Source organism: Dendrobates tinctorius, unplaced genomic scaffold, assembly GCF_039654945.1.
Source record: "Dendrobates tinctorius isolate UK_male_01 unplaced genomic scaffold, ASM3965494v1 ptg000026l, whole genome shotgun sequence".
Taxonomy (NCBI): Eukaryota; Metazoa; Chordata; class Amphibia; order Anura; family Dendrobatidae; genus Dendrobates; species Dendrobates tinctorius.
The window spans coordinates 13,236,633-13,254,897 of NW_027361694.1; the positions used below are offsets into that span (position 1 = coordinate 13,236,633).

Sequence of the window (18,265 nt, forward strand, 5' to 3'; positions counted from 1 at the left end):
TGTGTGTTTTTTAACTTTGTAATAGATTAATAAAGACTTTTGTAATTTTATTAAATCTCCTGTAGTTCTCTAATTACTTTTTTCAGTAGCAGTTATAATGAATGTAAAAGCAGTTAGCCTCTAGCAATAACGGCTTCACGCCAACTGATAGGGTTAAGTTTCTGCCAGCACTGGTCACCAGATGATTGCTTCTTCTGAGAACACATGGACCCTTTAAGGAGTTTCTTGTGTCTTCTCTTCCTTGAAATTTGTTTTAACGTTTTCTTCCTCTAGTTCTGAGAGTCTTTCCTCGGTTAATGCTGCTGGTTAACATTGCAGTGCTATAATATAACATGTGGGATACACTATGATATTCCGTCTGCAGGTATTTCAAGAATGAAGTTGTCTGTTCAAGGGGAAAATGTCTGAACACAGTACTTTGTCAAAATAAAACATCTGGATTTACAACTGTTTCTAATTACTTGACTGACTAGACTGCAAACTTTCAGATTTGGCACTAAAGTCCCTCCTAGAGAGCTGCCCAAATCCTTGCAGGCAGCTAATCAAAGGAATTGTACAGGAGGATAGCTTGTGAGCCGGTTTTGGCCAGCTTGGAACACTGTAGCTATAGCGTGAGTTATGCTGTAGAAAAGGAGAATTTCCAGGTCTGTACAGTCTGCAGATAGCTTTTCTTACTGGATCAAGTATGCATGCTGGAGCTCTGCTAAACTTTGTGTGGGCTTCTTTCGTCTTCACTGTTATTGCCGGTGTGCCTCAAATTCCCTCGCTGAGTCTAAGGTAAGTGTTTCTTATTTTCCTTGAAGTTTATTGGTTGCATTATAAACTTGTATACATATGATTTACAGTCGGAATGTAGAGTCTGAAACTCAGACAGAGTTTGCTTTGAACTTAAGTTTGTGTATATTAGTATAGCATCGCTCTGCAACATGAAGGCCTGCGGTTTACAGCATTTTGTGTTTGGCTTGCAATTAGTAACCTTCATGAAAATAAAATAACTGGATGAAAAATTACATGATAGGAAATAACTTTCGGCAGAGAAAGTAGTGAAATTGCCATTAAATCAGTTTACTGTTAAGTTTTGATGTATCCCAAAAAGATGAATGTGTCCTAGTAATTTTACATGAAAAAAAATAGAATTACAGAAGAAAAATAAGGTCAAAGAAGGTAGATTACGTTCGATGCTGTCTCTAGTCTATTAGAAAGACTTTTCTCAGGAAAACATTAAAAAAAATATTTTATCTTACCTGGTTTTTCATTTTTCATTGTATGCTACAATGTATGATGCATGTCCCAACATGGGGCATATTTATTCAAGGTGTACATTGTGACAGGTGAACAGAAATTACTTAAATTGATGTGCTTAACGTGTACATGTATGTATCAAGCAACTGAGACATTTTACACTTACAAGTTATGAGACTTAACCACATGAATTTTGCCTTGAGTTTGTATTATTATTATGTCACTGACTTTGCACACATTGATAACATTTCATAAAAGTAAAATAATATATCCAAGAATGCATAGAAAAGTTACATATTTCATTATGGTTCTAATTCCTGTAAAATATACATCCGCAAGAATGGAGCTAGATTTTCTATATTGAAAGATATTTAAAATGTTTTATTGTTTACTTGCATACAACAGATACTATTGTATTGTTTAAGAAGTTAAAGAGTTTACCAAGTTTTTAATTTTAGTTTTTATTGGTTTTATAGGGGATAACTTACTGATAACTTGGTGGTTGATAATTTACACCTCTGCTCATTCATTCTCTGTGGGACTAGTGGAGATGGAAAATCGTTGTACTTGGCTATGTCTGGTAGTCCCATAGACATTCAGATTGACAAGAACATTTAGGCATTTAACAGTAGCGATCAAAGCTCCCATAACTGATGTTAGAGGCAAATGCTGGCTGTGTAACACAATTGTCATCTACCGTATATGGTGTGGGCTGAGCTCTTGACCCTGCTCCATACACCTGCACCTGAGATACACCATACATGTATGGCGAGTGTTGGTAAGGTATAAAGTCACTTACTGCAACAAAATAAAATTATGAAAGGTAGGAAAAGGCCCCAATTCACTAAGACTGGGGTTTTGAATGCCAGTCTTGATAAAATGTGCGCTGAAGTAAGCTTTGCCATTCATTAATAAAAAAAGCCTTATCGTGTCTGTCTGTAACCAAAATCGCGGGCCACTGATTGGTCACGGCCGCCAGGCCCCCGCCAGGCCACAACCAATCAGCGACAGGCACAGCTCTTTGTAATGGTAAGCTGCGCCTGCTGCCGATTGGTCGCGGCCGCCAGGCCGCGACCAATCAGCGGCAGGCACAGGCCTTAATCTGTAAAAAAGAGAATTAAAATAAAAAAAGGTATTCTCACATTCCGACGGCCTCCTGTCTTCTTTCCACGCGCCCAGCCTCGCGTTCCCATTAATGCTTTGCGGCTTAGACCGCTGATGACGTCACTCTCACGAGAGCGAGAAAGAAGACCGACATCACTCTTGAGAGAGCGAGAAAGAAGACCGTTGTCATCAGCGGTCTAAGCCACAAAGCCTTACTGGGAAGGCGAGGCCGGGCGCGTGGAAAGAAGACAGGAGGCTGTCGGAAGGTGAGAATAACTTTTTAAAAATTTTTTATATTATTTTTGTACAGGGCCGCGGCAGTGATTGGTTGCGGCTACCGGGCCGCGTTGCTGATTGGTCGCGGACAGAGGGCCGCGACACTGATTGGTCATGGCTACACGGAAAGGGGGGTGAGGGGACCATGCATACCAGGAAAAGGGGGTGAGGGAACCATGCATACCAGGATTGGGGGGTGAGGGGACCATGCATTCCAGGATTGGGGGGTGAGGGGACCATGCATACCAGGATTGGGGGATGAGGGGACCATGCATACCAGGATAGGGGGTGAGGAGACCATGCATACCAGTATTGGGGGGTGAGGGGACCATGCATACCAGGATTGGGGGGTGAGGGAACCATGCATACCAGGATTGGGGGGTGAGGGGACCATGTATACCAGGATAGGGGGTTGAGGGGACCATGCATGCCAGGAAAGGGGGGTGAGGGGACCATGCATATCAGGATTGGGGGTGAGGGGACCATGCATACCCCAAAAAGGGGGGTAAGAGGAACATGCATACCAGGATTGGGGGGTGAGGGGACCATGCATATCAGGAAAGGGAGGTGAGGTGACCATGCATACCAGGAAAGGGGGGTGAGGATACCATGCATACCAGGATTGGGGGTGAGGGGACCATACATACCAGGAAAGGGGGTGTGACGGTGAGCATACATACCAGGATTGGGGTGTGAGAGGACCATGCATACCAAGAAAGGGGAGAGAGGGGACCATCCATACCAGGAAAGGGGGGTGAGGGGCCATGCATACCAGGATTGGGGGGTGAGAGGACCATGCATACCAGGACTGGGGGGTGAGGGGACCATGCATACCCCAAAAAGGGGGGGTAAGAGGACCATGCATACCAGGACTGGGGGGTGAGGGGACCATGCATACCAGGATAGGGGGGTGAGGGGACCATACATACCAGGAAAGGGGGGTGAGGATACCATGCATGCCAGGATTGGGGGGTGAGGAGACCATGCATACCCTGAAAGGGGGGTAAGAGGACCATGCATACCAGGAAAGAGAGGTGAGAGGACCATGCATATCAGGATTGGGGGTGAGAGGACCATGCATTCCAGGATTGGGGGGTCAGGGGACCATGCATACCAGGATAGGGGGTTGAGGGGTAGCATACATATCAGATTGGGGGTGAGAGAACCATACATATCAGGATTGGGGGTGAGAGAACCATACATATCAGGATTGGGGGGTGGATTATTGCATTATTATTATTAAATCTTCAAAAATAAACTGCAAATATATTCTAGAATACCCGATGCGTTAGAATCAGACCACCATCTAGTTCATTAATAAATGATCTGGAGTACATTTCTGTCGTAATTTATGCCACGTGATGTAAATTTTGATTACTATATCAGTCTGAATCGACCACCTACCCTCATAACTGAGCTCTAAGCACTTTTCAAAAAGTGAAAGGAGACTGGCATAAAAATGCTAAAAGTTGCAAAATTTTTGCACAATTACTAGTTGCAATATTTCAAGCAGTTTTACGTCAGAAAACTGCTTGATGAGCAGGGACCAAAATGAAAAAAACACAACCTTTTTTTAACCATTAAAATTATCATATTAGCCTTTTGTGGACAATCAGTCCAATAAAAAAGAAATGTGAAAAGACCTATTCATGGCAATGGATCGGTGATTTTTCTTTAAAAAATGCACACATACAAAAAAACTGATATGTGGAAAATAGAATTAGACTTACCGGTAATTTGATTTCTAGGAACAATCCACGTCACACCACATGAGATATTGCCTGCCCTAATAGGGTCAGTAAGCACAAAGGGGTCAAATAACCCACCCCACTTCCTCTCTCCAGTGTTTTTATAAGGGACCGGTATGACTGCTTTAATATTTATTTACACCAAACAAATGATACAACGAAAATAGGGTAGGATTACCTTTGCTGTCATAGAGGATTCTTAGAAATCGAATTACCGATAAGTCTAATTCTATTTTCTCTAGTCACCCTCCACAACAGCACCAAAGGAAAAATGACAAAGAATAACTTTTAGGGAGGGACAATGGCCTGGAGAACTTTCCTTCCAAAGGCCAAATCAGTATTTCACATTAGCCTACAATGTTATGAGAAGGTATGGAACGAGGACAAGATAGCGGCTCTGCAGATCTGCTCAATGGAGGTGCTTTCCCTTTCAGCCCCTGAGACAGCTTTGGTGGAGTGTGCCATTAACTATTCTGGAGGTACCAATTGTTGGTTTTCGAAAGTTCCACATATTGTCTTTTTGATCCAATTTGCAAATGTAATTTTTGAGGCTTTTTGCCTTTATTGTGTCCATAGAGCTGTATGAAGATATTCTGCCAGGCTGCAAGCTGTAAGGCTTGAGGATCTGGGTGATAAATCGGCCCTTGGTGGAGAAGGTTGCTACTTGAGGGAAGAACCAGGAGACCCTCTATTTTCAGACTGTTCAGTGCTCCGAACCAGCTTCTATTCGGCCACAGAGGTGCCACTAGGATTATCTTTGTCTTGTCTTTCCTAATTTTCTGCAATGGAGGGAATGCTTTTTGGCCATCTTGGGTTCTGTCAGAATTTTCTTCTTATCCAACACTTTCCCAAATAACTCATCTATTGTTGGCCAAAACATGTAGGGGAATAGAGCAGAGCCTAATTTTGGAGACTATATCCTCACTCCATAATTTTAGCCACAGTGCATGTCTTGTTGAGTTTGACAAGGCTGAAGATCTGGCGGCTGTTCTTACTGATTCTATGGAAATCTCAGCTAAGAATCCTGTGGCCTTTTGCAGAAGAGTTATGGATCCCAGTAGCTCTTCTCTTGAGGTTCCCATGCTGAGATGTTCTTTCAGCTGGTTCAGTCATCTGAACATGGAACTTGCCATACAAATAGATACTGCATTTGCATTTAACAGCGCTGCAGAATTCCCCCAGGATATCTTTAGCAGGCTGTCCATTTTACGATCCATTGGGTCTCTTAGTTGTGAGGAGTCTTCAAATGACAAAGTTGTCTTTTTTTGCCACTTTGACTACTTGAATATTTACCTTCGGTATTTTTGATCAACATTTGTATATTCCTTCCGCTATCCGTAACCTTTTCTTCAGATCTGCTGTTATCCCTAAGCACTTCTTTGGAAGTACCCACTCATTCAATATCAGACTTTTTATGTTCTTATCTACAGGGAATATAATTTTCTTTTCTGCCCTGAGGCCCCAAAACATCTCGTCTTGGATTGTGTGGGTAGTTTCCTTCTTCTCCACATTCATGGTGGTTCTCACAGCTCTGAGAAGTTCCTCCATATCCTCTAACTAGGTGTAATATTTTTTTATTTTTCAGAGTCTGATCAATACTTACGGCTGACTCGCCTTCTTCCCGGCACTCACCAGCAAAGGATCTGTGACCTCATGCGAGTCTGAATAAGATTGCTTCATATACATTTTTCTCATTTTAACCCTGATGGAGTCACTGAAAGAGACTGAGAAAATGAAGCTAGGGACCATTGGACCTCCTGGCAGACCATTCCTCTTAGCTCTTCTATTAAGGAGGGCTGTTCTTTAATGATTCTGTCTGTGCAACTTTGACACAGGTGTGTCTTATGAGAAGATGGCGGTTTTTTGAAACAGATATCACAGTTATAGGACATCTTGTCTTTGATTTTTGGAGCAGGATCCTTGCCTCCCTGAAAGAGGAGAGAAGGGAGCCAATAAGTATAAAATGCTTAAAAAATCCTACTCCAAAGGTAAAAAATAAAATAAAAAGAGGGGGAGCGCACTAAGGCAGTAAATGAGGGACACCCGCGTGTTTATCAAAGGTAATCCACTCACCTGATGTGGTTGTGAAGGGTCACAACCACCTAAGGAAATTTTGGCCGCTGCAGATCCCGGGATGCAGATAAAACAGTAGAGAAGAGAAAAGCCGGGGTTCGTCCACGCTAGACCACAAGGAACCAACCGGAGATGCAAGCAAACCTTTATTCACATTCAAGCCAACGCATTTCATGGCCTCCTGGCCACTTCATCAGGGCTGCATTGTTAGTCAGTTAACAAGAAACCATTATATACATTACACAGATGACATCTGAATGATGTCAGTTCCTGTGGGAACGCCCACATTGAACTGAAAACCCTGAAAGTTAGCATCCTGATGAAAAAATATTATAAAACTGTAGATAAAAACATTTGTATAATATAAGATGTTAAAGCTGATATCAGGGCAGCAATGTTACAGTCAGTTAACAAGAAACCATTATATACATTACACAGATGACATCTGAATGATTTCAGTTCCTGTGGGAACGCCCACATTGAACTGAAAACCCTGAAAGTTATCATCCTGATGGAAAAATATTATAAAACTGTAAATAAAAACATTTATCTAATCTAGAATGCTAAAACTGATATTTAACATATATAAAAAATATAAAATTAAGTAAATCGATGTGCAATTCAGCAAAAATGATTGGAGCTTAGAACCCATGTTTTAGCGGCTAAACAATGGATTAAGAAGCTGGTGCTGAAGTTTTAAAGTAACCTTAGATGATGACTGCAGAAGCTAAAAGCAGCTTGACTTGGTAATTATGTTCTTAATCCATTGTTTAGCCGCTGAAACATGGGTTCTAAGCTCCAATCATTTTTGCTGAATTGCACATCGATTTACTTAATTTTAGCATTCTAGATTAGATAAATGTTTTTATCTACAGTTTTATAATATTTTGCCAACATTAAATAGCCCCCCCAAAACCAAAGAAAGGCAGACTGAATTAACCCTGACCTGACCAGGATGGAGGCGGAACCATCCTGTCAAGTGTCATGACACGTGCTTTTATTGTCTAAAAGCAGTAAAAAAAATGCTACATGGTAAGTGGTGGGGGACATTTGTTCAAGCAAAAAATGCCAAATTCAGTTTTTTTTGTTTGTTTTCTTTTATCCAAACCCAACAAAATGATTGAATATAAGTTAGTTAATTTGTTGTATTCACTCCAAAATGGTGGCATGGAAAATTACAACTCATCATAGACAAATCAAGTTTTCACTTACCTATGCTGATATAAAAAATGTTATGATTTTCAGAAAAAAAATGGCCTTGCTCTAAAGGCTAATGCAAGGCCAGGGTGCATCCTTAAAGAGTTACATATATCTAAAGCTGCTTGTATACTTTATACATCTTATACAATATATCTTCTGACTCACTATAAACATATATGCTTGAAACTTTAATTCCACATGTTTATTGCCATGGGTGGAAGAGTATGAAGTAGAGATAAGTGGATTGTTTGAAATTCAAATTAGCTGGCTTTGCTAAATTTTCCAAAGAATTTGGAATAATATAAATTTAAAGCCTCTAATTGCCTTGAAAATACATATATGACACTCTGAATTCCTCTTGGGGTCTATTCAGTACAGTCTTTTTTATGTTCAAGTGACCTCAGGGGAAAACAGATAGTAAATGTCATGCAGTGCCTAGGGACTGTGGGCGCTTAACTGATCCCTCGAACTTGGGGCGCCTGAGTTTATCCCTATCCCCCAGATTACCCCAGAAGGTGGAGACGCTGTGGTCATGTTCCTTGCTATACTCCTATCTTAGCTATCTGTTCCCTCCCCCACCCAAGGAGTTGTGAGGCTGAAGTGTGTAGAAATACACTAACGAAACAGAGGGGGATAAAAGAAAACTGCAATCATACAACACTCAAAAAACAACAGAGTGGAAAAGAGGGGAGGGATAGGTAGTAGAAACCAAATAGGTGAGGATAAGGATAAGCACGCAAACCAACTCCACGCAGCAGTATCCAGAACAACTCTTCAAACACCTACTCCAAGCAAGAACTGCTCTTTCAGCACCAAACCAGGCAGAATAAACTGTCTCTGGGAAGATCAGAAGCAAGAATGAGGGTTCTTATACCTGCTGAGAGTAATGAACTCAGAAAAGCTGATTTCACCCATGACCGAGAACTCCAGGAGTCCAATTAAGCAGTTTAACCCTTGCAGCACCAGAGCAAAGAAAGCCAGAACTGCTAATAGGAGGGTGAAATCGTTCTAACGCAGGTGCATGTATTACTAGACGCTGCTATTGTCTGACCTCACTTTGTTGCCGTATCCCCGTGACATTACCCACACTCCTAAGAGGGGACTCCAGACCCTCAGAACCCAGGTTATCAAGATGATAGGTGTGAAAGGCCAGAACTAACCTGGTTGCATGAACATCTGATGCTGGAACCGACATTCTTTCTTCTGGACCGTAATTCTTCCAATGAACAATATATTGAAGAGACCAACAAACAAAACAAAAATCAACAATTTTAGCTATCTGGAATTCCAAACTTCCACTAACCATGACAGGGGAAGGTAGTGGTAGTGATGTTACCGAAGACGCCACAATTTTTTTGAGAAGAGAAAAGTGAAATACATTATGGATCTTAAAAGTCGATGGTAGGGCAAGACGAAATGCAACTGGATTGATGATGGCAGCAATCTTATAGGGACCAATGAACATGGGTCCTAGTTTCCAAGAAAGAACCTTTAATTTAATATTGTTCAAGGATAACCACACCAAATCACCCACACACAGGTCTGGATCCAGCAAACATCCAATCAGTCATACTCTTATATCTCCTTTTAGTCCATGAGCTACAGTGAATCTCCAAAGGTTGAAGAGTCCCAGACGGACGATTATGTGTGGTTTTAGAACGTGCACAAATACGACAAGCAGCTACACACAGTAATCCTGGTGCATCCAAGACCACCAAAAATGATGAATAAAAAAAATGTGGTGGCTTTGCTACCAAGATATCCAGCCAGGACCGAATCATGATGTTCACTCAAGATTTTAAGACAGAGTTTCACAGGTGCAAACAGTTTACCTGAAGGACAGGCAGCAGGGACGTCTTCCTGAGCCTCTATGACCTCCTTCTCCACATCAGAACTTATAGCAGCAAAAACTACCCCTTTCTGTAATATGGGAATTGGCTTGCGATTTCTACCTCCTCCGGAAAACAACAAGACAATGCATCCACCTTAATGTACTTATGCCTCGGTCTATAAGTCACAAAAATGTTGAATCTGGTAAAACACAATGACCAACTTGCCTGCTTGATTGTCAAAGGTTTAGCTGATTCCACATACAATAGATTTTTGTGATCAGTGTTTACCATGACTGGATGAACTACCCCATCCAAAATGCCGACATTCATTGAAGGCCAACTTTAGTGCCAAGAATTCCTTATTACCAATGTCATAATTCTTTTAGGTGGTCAACGATTTTTCTAACAATATTCATACGGACACCATTCATTTACTAGGAGATGAGCCCTGTGATAATGCAGTCCCAATTCCTACCCCCGACGGGCTACTGCCACAATGAACTCGTGACGTCAGGCTGTATAAGAATCAGAGCAGAAGCAAAACATTTTTTCAAGGTATCAAATGCTTCACATGCTGGTTTAGACTTGGAAAAGTCCTAGTCATGTATGTAAGCGGTTTGACCACTACTAGAAAAGTCCTTGATGAACTTGCGGTAGTAGTTGGTGAAACCCAGAAACCACTGTGAAGCTTTTACATTTTCCTGATGATCCCAATCCAGTACTACCCAGACTTTTGTAGGATCCATACGAAAGCCGGTGGAAGATAAAAGCTATCCCAGAAGAGGAATCTCCTGAACATTAAGCATACATTTTTCTGGCATGACATAAAATTTGTTTTCCCTGAGTATTTGTAAGACCTGCCTGACATGTACCTAATATGACTCAAGGTCCGGTGAATAAATCAATCTGTCATCCAGATAGACTACCACAATGCACCTGCCAGATGATGGAAAATGGCAGTTACGAAGTGCTGAAACATGGCGAGAACATTGGTCAAACCAAATGGCATAACAATGTTTTGTAGTGTCACTCTGGTATAATAAAAACACTCATCCACCTCGTTAATACAGATGAGATTATAGACCCCCCTAAGGTCCAATTCAAAAGCACTTAGCACTGATGATCTGATTAAAGAGATCCGGAATGAGAGGGAGTGAGTATGAATCCCGGACAGTGATGACAGTGTTAACAAAAAAGAAATCCAGCCCCCACTAGAGATGAGGAGGGTCTGATATGTCCCTTAGCTAGGCTGTCTGTAATATAATTTTTCATGGTCTGCCTCTCAGGATCTGAAATATTATATAACCTGCTCTTAGCTGCTCTTAGTCAACTTAGCCCAAGGAATCAGATTGACTGAGCAATTGTAAGTGCGATGAGATGGTAGTTATTGATAACCTTGCTCCGAAAACACATCCTCGTAATCAGACACATACTGCGGTAGAGGCCTAGTAGTATCAATAATCGAGTGCTCATGCAGTTATCTTGACAGTAATTACTCCACTTCATATCCCGTGCTTGCTAGACCACTACAGGATTGTGTATCGTCAGCAAAGTAGACCAAGAACCTCTGGGGTGGGCAAGCCCTCTAACACATAACATTCAATGGATTCAGTGTGCATGGCTCCTACCTAAAGACGCTTATCCTGTACAACCTGACTGAAATGCCCTTGACTCAGGGGTGAAGAATTTATAGCGATTATTGGAATAGGCCTTAACAACTTACGAGTAGAGATGAGTGAACCTTTCAAGGTTCCGTTCAGTTTGGATCGGCAAACTTCCCGATGTTCACCGAACAGTTTGTCTAATATATCCGAAACCCATTGAATTCAGTGGGAGGCAAAACCATAAACAACACCTTCAGGGGGCCCAACAGCTGCAAAAACAGCTCAAATTAGGAGCAGACATCAGGAAAAGTTGCTTCAACTGACCCACAGTAGAAATTTTATAATGGCACAGCAGTTGTCAGGTATGGGCCATCCGTGAGACAGGCTCTGGGTCAGCATTTATAGCTTTTAATTAAAGTTCAAATTAAGAGGTGGGTGAGGGACCGGTGTAGGCATACTGTCCTCTGCAATCCAATCTATTTACTTCCTGTAGAATGTCAGTCTGTCTTTGCTGTTTATTTTGGAGAGAATTATCTTCTTTGCTTCTCTTCTAGACACCAGGACATTTTCCAAAAGCCTTCACCTCGTTGTGCATGCAAATGCCAATACAACTGACTGCTGCCACTCCTCTGGTGTTGAACCAATCCCATAGCTGAATTCTTTTTAGGAAGCGTCCTGGCACTTACTGAACTTTCTTGGACTATAGTGTGAGTGTACTAATATACTCACCTATCACTGCTTTCTCCAGTATCTTGAGACGTTCTTCTTTGCTTCTCTGTGACACCACGGCTATGCACACTGGCAAGGTAATGCAGTGCTCTGAGTCATCCAGAATTATCTTTTACAATGAAAGGATATGGAGCATCAGAATGAGGTTCCATAGGTTTTATTGTAAAATAGACATCTAGCTCTGAACTAGTGCTGGACACCAATGAAAGTGGCAGTATTATTATTAATATTATTTATTTATATAGCACCATTGATTCCATGGTGCTGTACATGAGAAGGGGTTACATACAAATTACAGATATCACTTACAGTAAACAAACTAACAATCACAGCCTGATACAAAGGGGAGAGGCGGCTTACCTTCTATAGGATGGTGGGGAAGGAGACAGTAGGTTGGGGGGTTGCAGTAGCTCTGGTGTTGGTGAGGCAGTAGCTCCGGTAGTGGTGAGGAGACAGCGGGGTCATTGCAGGCTGTAAGCTTTCTTGAAGAGGTGGTTTTTCAGGTTTCGTCTAAAGCATCTGAATGTGGTTGATAGTCAGACATGTTGGGGCACAGAATTCTAGAGGATGGGGGATATTCGGGAGAAGTCTTGAAGGCAATTAGGTGAGGAGCGAATAAGTGTGGAGGAGAGGAGGAGGTCTTGAGAGGACTGGAGATTATGTGAGGGAAGATATCGTGAGATTAGTTCAGATTTATGTGGAGCAGACAGGTTATGGATGACTTTGTAGGTCAGTATTAGTAAGTTGAACTGGATATACTGAGGGAATGGGAGTCACTGAAGAGATTTGTAGAGGGGAGAAGTGGAGGAGTAGTGAAGAGAGAGGTGAATTAGTCAGGCAGCAGAGTTAAGGATGGACTGGAGAGGTGTGAGAATGTTAGCAGGGAGGCCACAGAAAAGGAGTAGGGGAGTATATTGATACACTTACAGTACATAACATGCATGTACAGTGACATGTTAAGTTTGGGCATCCTTGGTCAAAATTACTGTGGTGAACAGTTAAGCAAGTTGAGGATGAAATGATTTCTCCAAGGTTTAAAGTTAAAGATGGCACATTCTCTCTGTATTTTAGGCAACTTACTATATATATATATATATATATATATATATATATATATCGCTCAAAAAAATAGAGGGAACACTAAAATACCACATTCTAGATATCTCTGAATGAAATATTCCAGTTGCAAATGTTTATTCATTGCATAGTGGAATGTGTTCTGAACAATAAAACATAGCAATTATCAATGTAAATCAAAATGAATATCCCATGGAGGTCTGGATTTGGAATGATGCTCAAAATCAAAGTGGAAAATCAAATTACAGGCTTACCCAACTTCAGTGGAAATGCCTCATGACAAGGAAAAGATGTTCAGTATTGTGTGTGGCCTCCACGTGCCTGTATGACCTCCCTACTGTAGAACGCTTGAGGATGCTCCTGATGAGGCGGCGGATGGTCTCCTAAGGGATCTCCTCCCAGACCTGGACATCTGCCAACCCCTAGACAGTCTGTGGTGCAATGTAACGTTGGTGGATGGAGCGAGACATGATGTCCCAGATGTGTTCAATCGGATTCAGATCTGGGAAGCGGGTGTGGGCCAGTCCATAGCTTCAATACCTTCATTTTGCAGGAATTGCTGGCATTGTCCTGCATTAGGAGGAACCCAGGACCAACCGCACCAGCATATGGTCTCACAAGGGGTCTGAGGATCTCATCTAGGTACCTAAAGGTAGTCAGGCTACCTCTGGTGAGCATATGGAGGGCTGTGTGGCCCTCCAAAGAAATGCCACCCCACACCATTACTGACCCACAGCCAAACTGGTCATGCTGAAGGATGTTGCAGGCAGCAGATCGCTTTCCACGGCGTCTTCAGTCTCTGTCACGTCTGTCACATGTGCTCAGTGTGAACCTGCTTTCATCTGTGAAAAGCACAGGGCACCAGTGGTAAATTTGCCTATCCTGGTGTTCTGTGGCTAATGCCAAGCGTCCTGCACGGTATTGGGCTGTGAGCTCAACCCCCATCTGTGGACATCGGGCCCTTAGACCATCCTCATGGAGTCAGTTTCTAACTGTTTGTGCAGACACATGCACATTTGTGGCCTGCTGGAGGTAATTTTACAGGGCTCTTATAGAAAGAACACCGTGAACACAACTCAAGATGGTGCTAAGGTTGGGTTCCCAAACCGTTAAAGCAACAAATATGAACCTACACTCAACATAAAGGTATTTGTATGGCGGTTTATTGTAGTACACATGAGATGGCCGGTGGACACCACATCTGGAGGCACGTTTGCCCCTCTCCTATATACCGACAAGCTCATTACCTTAGAGAGATCATTCTCCTCAATGCCTAAAGCACCATCGTCCTTTCTGATAGATGCCTATAAGCTCTACACAATCTATATACCACACGTAACTGAAGGTCACATTGACCGAAACGTCTTTTTTCGTGTACTACAATAAACCGCCTTACAAATACCTTTAAGTTGAGTGCTAGGTTCATATTTGTTATTTTACAGGGCTCTGGCAGTGCTCCTCCTGTTCCTCCTTGCACAAAGGCAGAGGTAGCGGTCTTGCTTCTGGGTTGTTGCCCTCCTACGGCCCCCTCCATGTCCCCTGGTGTACTGGCCTGTCTCCTGGTAGCGCCTCCAGCCTCTGGACACTACGCAGTTCCCACGCTCTCAAAAGACAGTGGGAGTGCTCAGCCATGACCGGAGGTATAAACTTTACCTCTGGTCACTGGTGTCAGCTGATGGGACTACTGATGACTACTGCTGCCCTAATAACAGCAAGAGCAGGAGCGGGCGGATGGGAGTATTCATCAGCCGCTCCTGCATTGTAAATATATAATTTAAAAAAGCGGCGTGAGTTCCCCTTATTTTAACTAACCAGCCAGACAGAACTCACAGCTGGGGACTGCAACCTTCAGCTGTCAGCTTCAGCAAGGCTAGTTATCAAGAATAGAGGGGTGCTCATGCTGTTTTTTTTAATTATTTTTTTTTTAAATTATTTAAATAAATAATTTTAAAAAACGGCATGGGGTCCTCCCCATTTTTGACAACCAACCTTGCTAAAGCAGACAGCTGGGGTCTGGTATTCTCAGGCTAGTAAGGGGCCATGGATATTTGCCCCCCCAGCCACCCTGAAATTAGATGCGCCAATTCTGGCGCTTTGCCCGACTCTTCCCACTTGCCCTGTAGCAATGGCAAGTAGGGTTCATATTTGTGGGGTTGATGTCACCTTCGTATTGTCAGGTGACATCAAGCCCACGGCTCAGTAATGGACAGGCATCTATAAGACACCAATCCATTACTAATCCTATAGTTGTATGGTAAGTAAAGAAACGGCAAGAATAGAGTCATTTATTTGAAGTAAGACTAAACACAGTATTCCATTTTTATTTAAATGCCTAATTTCAGCAAAGCCATTGTTCTCCTGAAATAAAATTAAAATACAAAAAAACAATATACCATACCTGTCCGTTGTTCTGTCCCACGCCGTAATCTATGTCTGGGGATAAACAGTTTTAAATCTGGATGGTGCCAAGATGCGACCGTCCAGGCTGAGAACCACTTGTGACTGAACTGCTGCGAGTGCAGCATCATTGACCGGTGGTGACCTCAGTAAGATCCCCGCTAGCACCGTGAGAAAAATGTCATTGACCGGACATAACATTGATGACGTCACCATCGGTGATGTCATCGAGCTTACAAACTTTTTGTGACTGCCGAACCTGTCGGACCTGAAGATCCAGGTGTCCGCCCATCTCTAGTAGCATTATTACAATATATGTTGTAATTTTTTTCATTTAAAAAATTAAAAAAAGGTAAATGGGCTGATGGAAAAGTTTGGGCACCCTTAAAGATTTATGTGCTCAACTAACTTTTACCAAGGTTTCAGAATTTAATTAGCCTGTTAGGGTTATGGCATGTTCACTATCACCTTTAGGAAAGGTCAGGTGATGCAAATTTCCCAGCTTTATAAAATCCCAGTCTCCTCTAACATTGTGGTAAAAAAGCAGCACACATGGGTTATTCTAAGCAGCTGTCTAGCACTCTGAATATGGTGGAGGCCCACAAAGCAACAGAAGACTATAAGAAGATAGTAAAGCGTTTTCAAGTTGCCCGCTACTCAGTTCGAAATGTAATTTAAAAATGGCAGTTAATATGAACAATAGAGACCAAGATGAGATCTGGAAGACCAAGCAAAATTTCAGTGAGAGCTGCTTGTTGGATTACTAAAGAGTAAAGTAATAACCCCCCGCTTAACCGCAAAAAGACCTTCAGAAATATTTAGCAGACTCTGGAGTTGTGGTACATTGTTCTACTGTTAAGAGCACCTGCACAAATATGGACTTCATGGAAGAGTCATCAGAAGAAATCCTCTCCTGCATCCTCACCATAAAATTTAGCATCTGAAGTATGCAAAAGAACATTTAAACAAGCCTGATGCATTTGGGAAACAAGTATTGTGAACTGATGAGGTAAAATAGAACTCTTTGGCCACAATGATCAAAGGTATATGTGGAGGTAAAAGGCCACAGAATTTCAGGAAAAGAACATCTTGCCAACCATTAAGCATGTGGGTGCATCAATCATGCTTTGGGGTTGTGTTGTAGCAGTGCACAGGCATCGGGAAAGGTCAGAGAGGCCCAGCGCCTGCGCACTGCAGTACTTGGCTCTGCCCTGAACAGGGCAGATCAGTACGCCTGCGCAGGAGCCATAACAGGAAGCAAGGAAGATGACGACATCGCATGGAGATGGGAGGTGATGCCCATCGAACCGAACCGCCCCGGGTGAGTATAATAATACTTGTTTTTCTTCTCTTGCATGTCAGATTGGGGGCTTATCTAAAGCATTCTAGAATGGTGTAGATAAGCCCCGAAAGGCAGTGGCCGCAGCTTATTGCGGAAAAACAAGGTGACAGGTTCCCTTTAATGCTGCTTTAGGCACAAAACCTAAGTACACCCCTATTAATGACCCATTCATACCATCACGATTTCCCCCTTTTTGATCCTTTGTAACAACTAGTCAGCGATAACAATGGAGAAGATCAATGAGAATTATTGCTATGGCAGACAGTACTTTTATTGGTAGCAAAATTGATAAATGTGTAAAATGCATATTCTGCATTTACACTGAAAGTTTATCATGAATGAGCATTCTTTCAGCGTAAATAGGCTGTCGATGATGTGTAAATAGGACTCACACTGCGAGAACTATGTCAGCCACTGCGTTGTGAATGATCCACTACAGATGGTTCAGTGCTCATCATTTATCACACTCTGACTGTGTAAACAGGATATGAAACGGTCACTGATTGGTAAATGTTTACTGACTGGCAGTCGTTTACTGCTGGCTGTCAGTATGTGTAATTGTACCCGTTAGTGTCATATGCGCTTGATATTGTTGATTAACACACACTTTGGTCCTCCTCAAGACTTCTGTTCTAAAATGGAAAATTCAGGGGATACTATGGCGCACAAAGTTGTAGAGTTGGTGTGCATAAATACCCAACCGTAACTAAATAAGATCAACAATACAGGAATATTGAAACACCACCTAATGTTAGTGAGTATTACCACTAAACTAAGACTATAGAGATAATTGTACTTGCCCACTGGACACATTAATTAAATAGTACTGTAATTAAAACCAGTCATAACCAGAATAAACAATTACATGCAGTGACTCTCAGATGATGTCCTCTCTGACTGAAGTCATTCGCTTTAGCATCTTCTTAATCTAACCCATACTGCCATGACGATGTTTTCCATCTACACATTATCTCGATTGTGTTTGAAAACACACATGTTCATTCATCCCTTAGATATTGCAGTATTGCTAACCACTGCATCCAAGTGGCACCATGGATCTTTATCATGGCCCATGACATCATCGGTCGAGGAAATCAGGTGGCACCAAACAAACAAGACTATCGTCCAAACCTGCCATAATGAGTGGGTCTGGCTGATGTTAATCTAATGTGTTAGTAGTTAGAGTGTGGCTAGACTCGTCTTCACTCCATCTCCTTAATGGCACTTGTTAGGCGTCGGGTTCCTGCAACTGCACAGCAGGAATCCAGAGCCTTGCATTCAGCAGTCTCTCATTCTCCTCCAACCGTTCAGGAGCCTGCACAGTAATCCCAGCGTTCCAGAGGCTCGGCTCAGACCAGCTCTGTGGGTCTGGTTGTTGCTGCCACCTCACGATACGATCTCCCATTGGAGATCGGGAGTCACGTGCTCAGGTCCTTCTCCAGATCTCATTGGTCCATCTCAGAGATCTGGAAGCTTCCGGAAGGTCCCGGCTATAAAAGGGTCACATGGCCGCTCGGCCATGCGCTAGTATAGACTCTAATTGCTACTGTGTGAATGTTGATGGATGTATGGACTGCAAATGACTCATTAAGATTCCCCTCCCTCTGATATTACGAGTGTGTATAGGGATCTAGTAATAGA

General features: G+C 42.4%; 1 protein-coding gene across 3 annotated transcripts in view; it reads left to right on the forward strand.

Annotated features, from left to right (window-relative positions):
- Window positions 1-504: 504 nt before the first annotated feature.
- ITGBL1 (integrin subunit beta like 1) overlaps window positions 505-18,265 on the forward strand; it is a 601,277-nt gene continuing 583,516 nt past the window's right edge. For 2 of the 3 annotated variants that reach the window (XM_073569513.1, XM_073569514.1), the window contains exon 1: window positions 505-777. In XM_073569513.1, the coding sequence (XP_073425614.1) occupies window positions 686-777 (92 nt within the window). In that variant the 5' untranslated portion in view covers window positions 505-685. The remainder of the gene's footprint in view (window positions 778-18,265) is intronic. The other variant, XM_073569512.1, reaches the window with a different exon arrangement.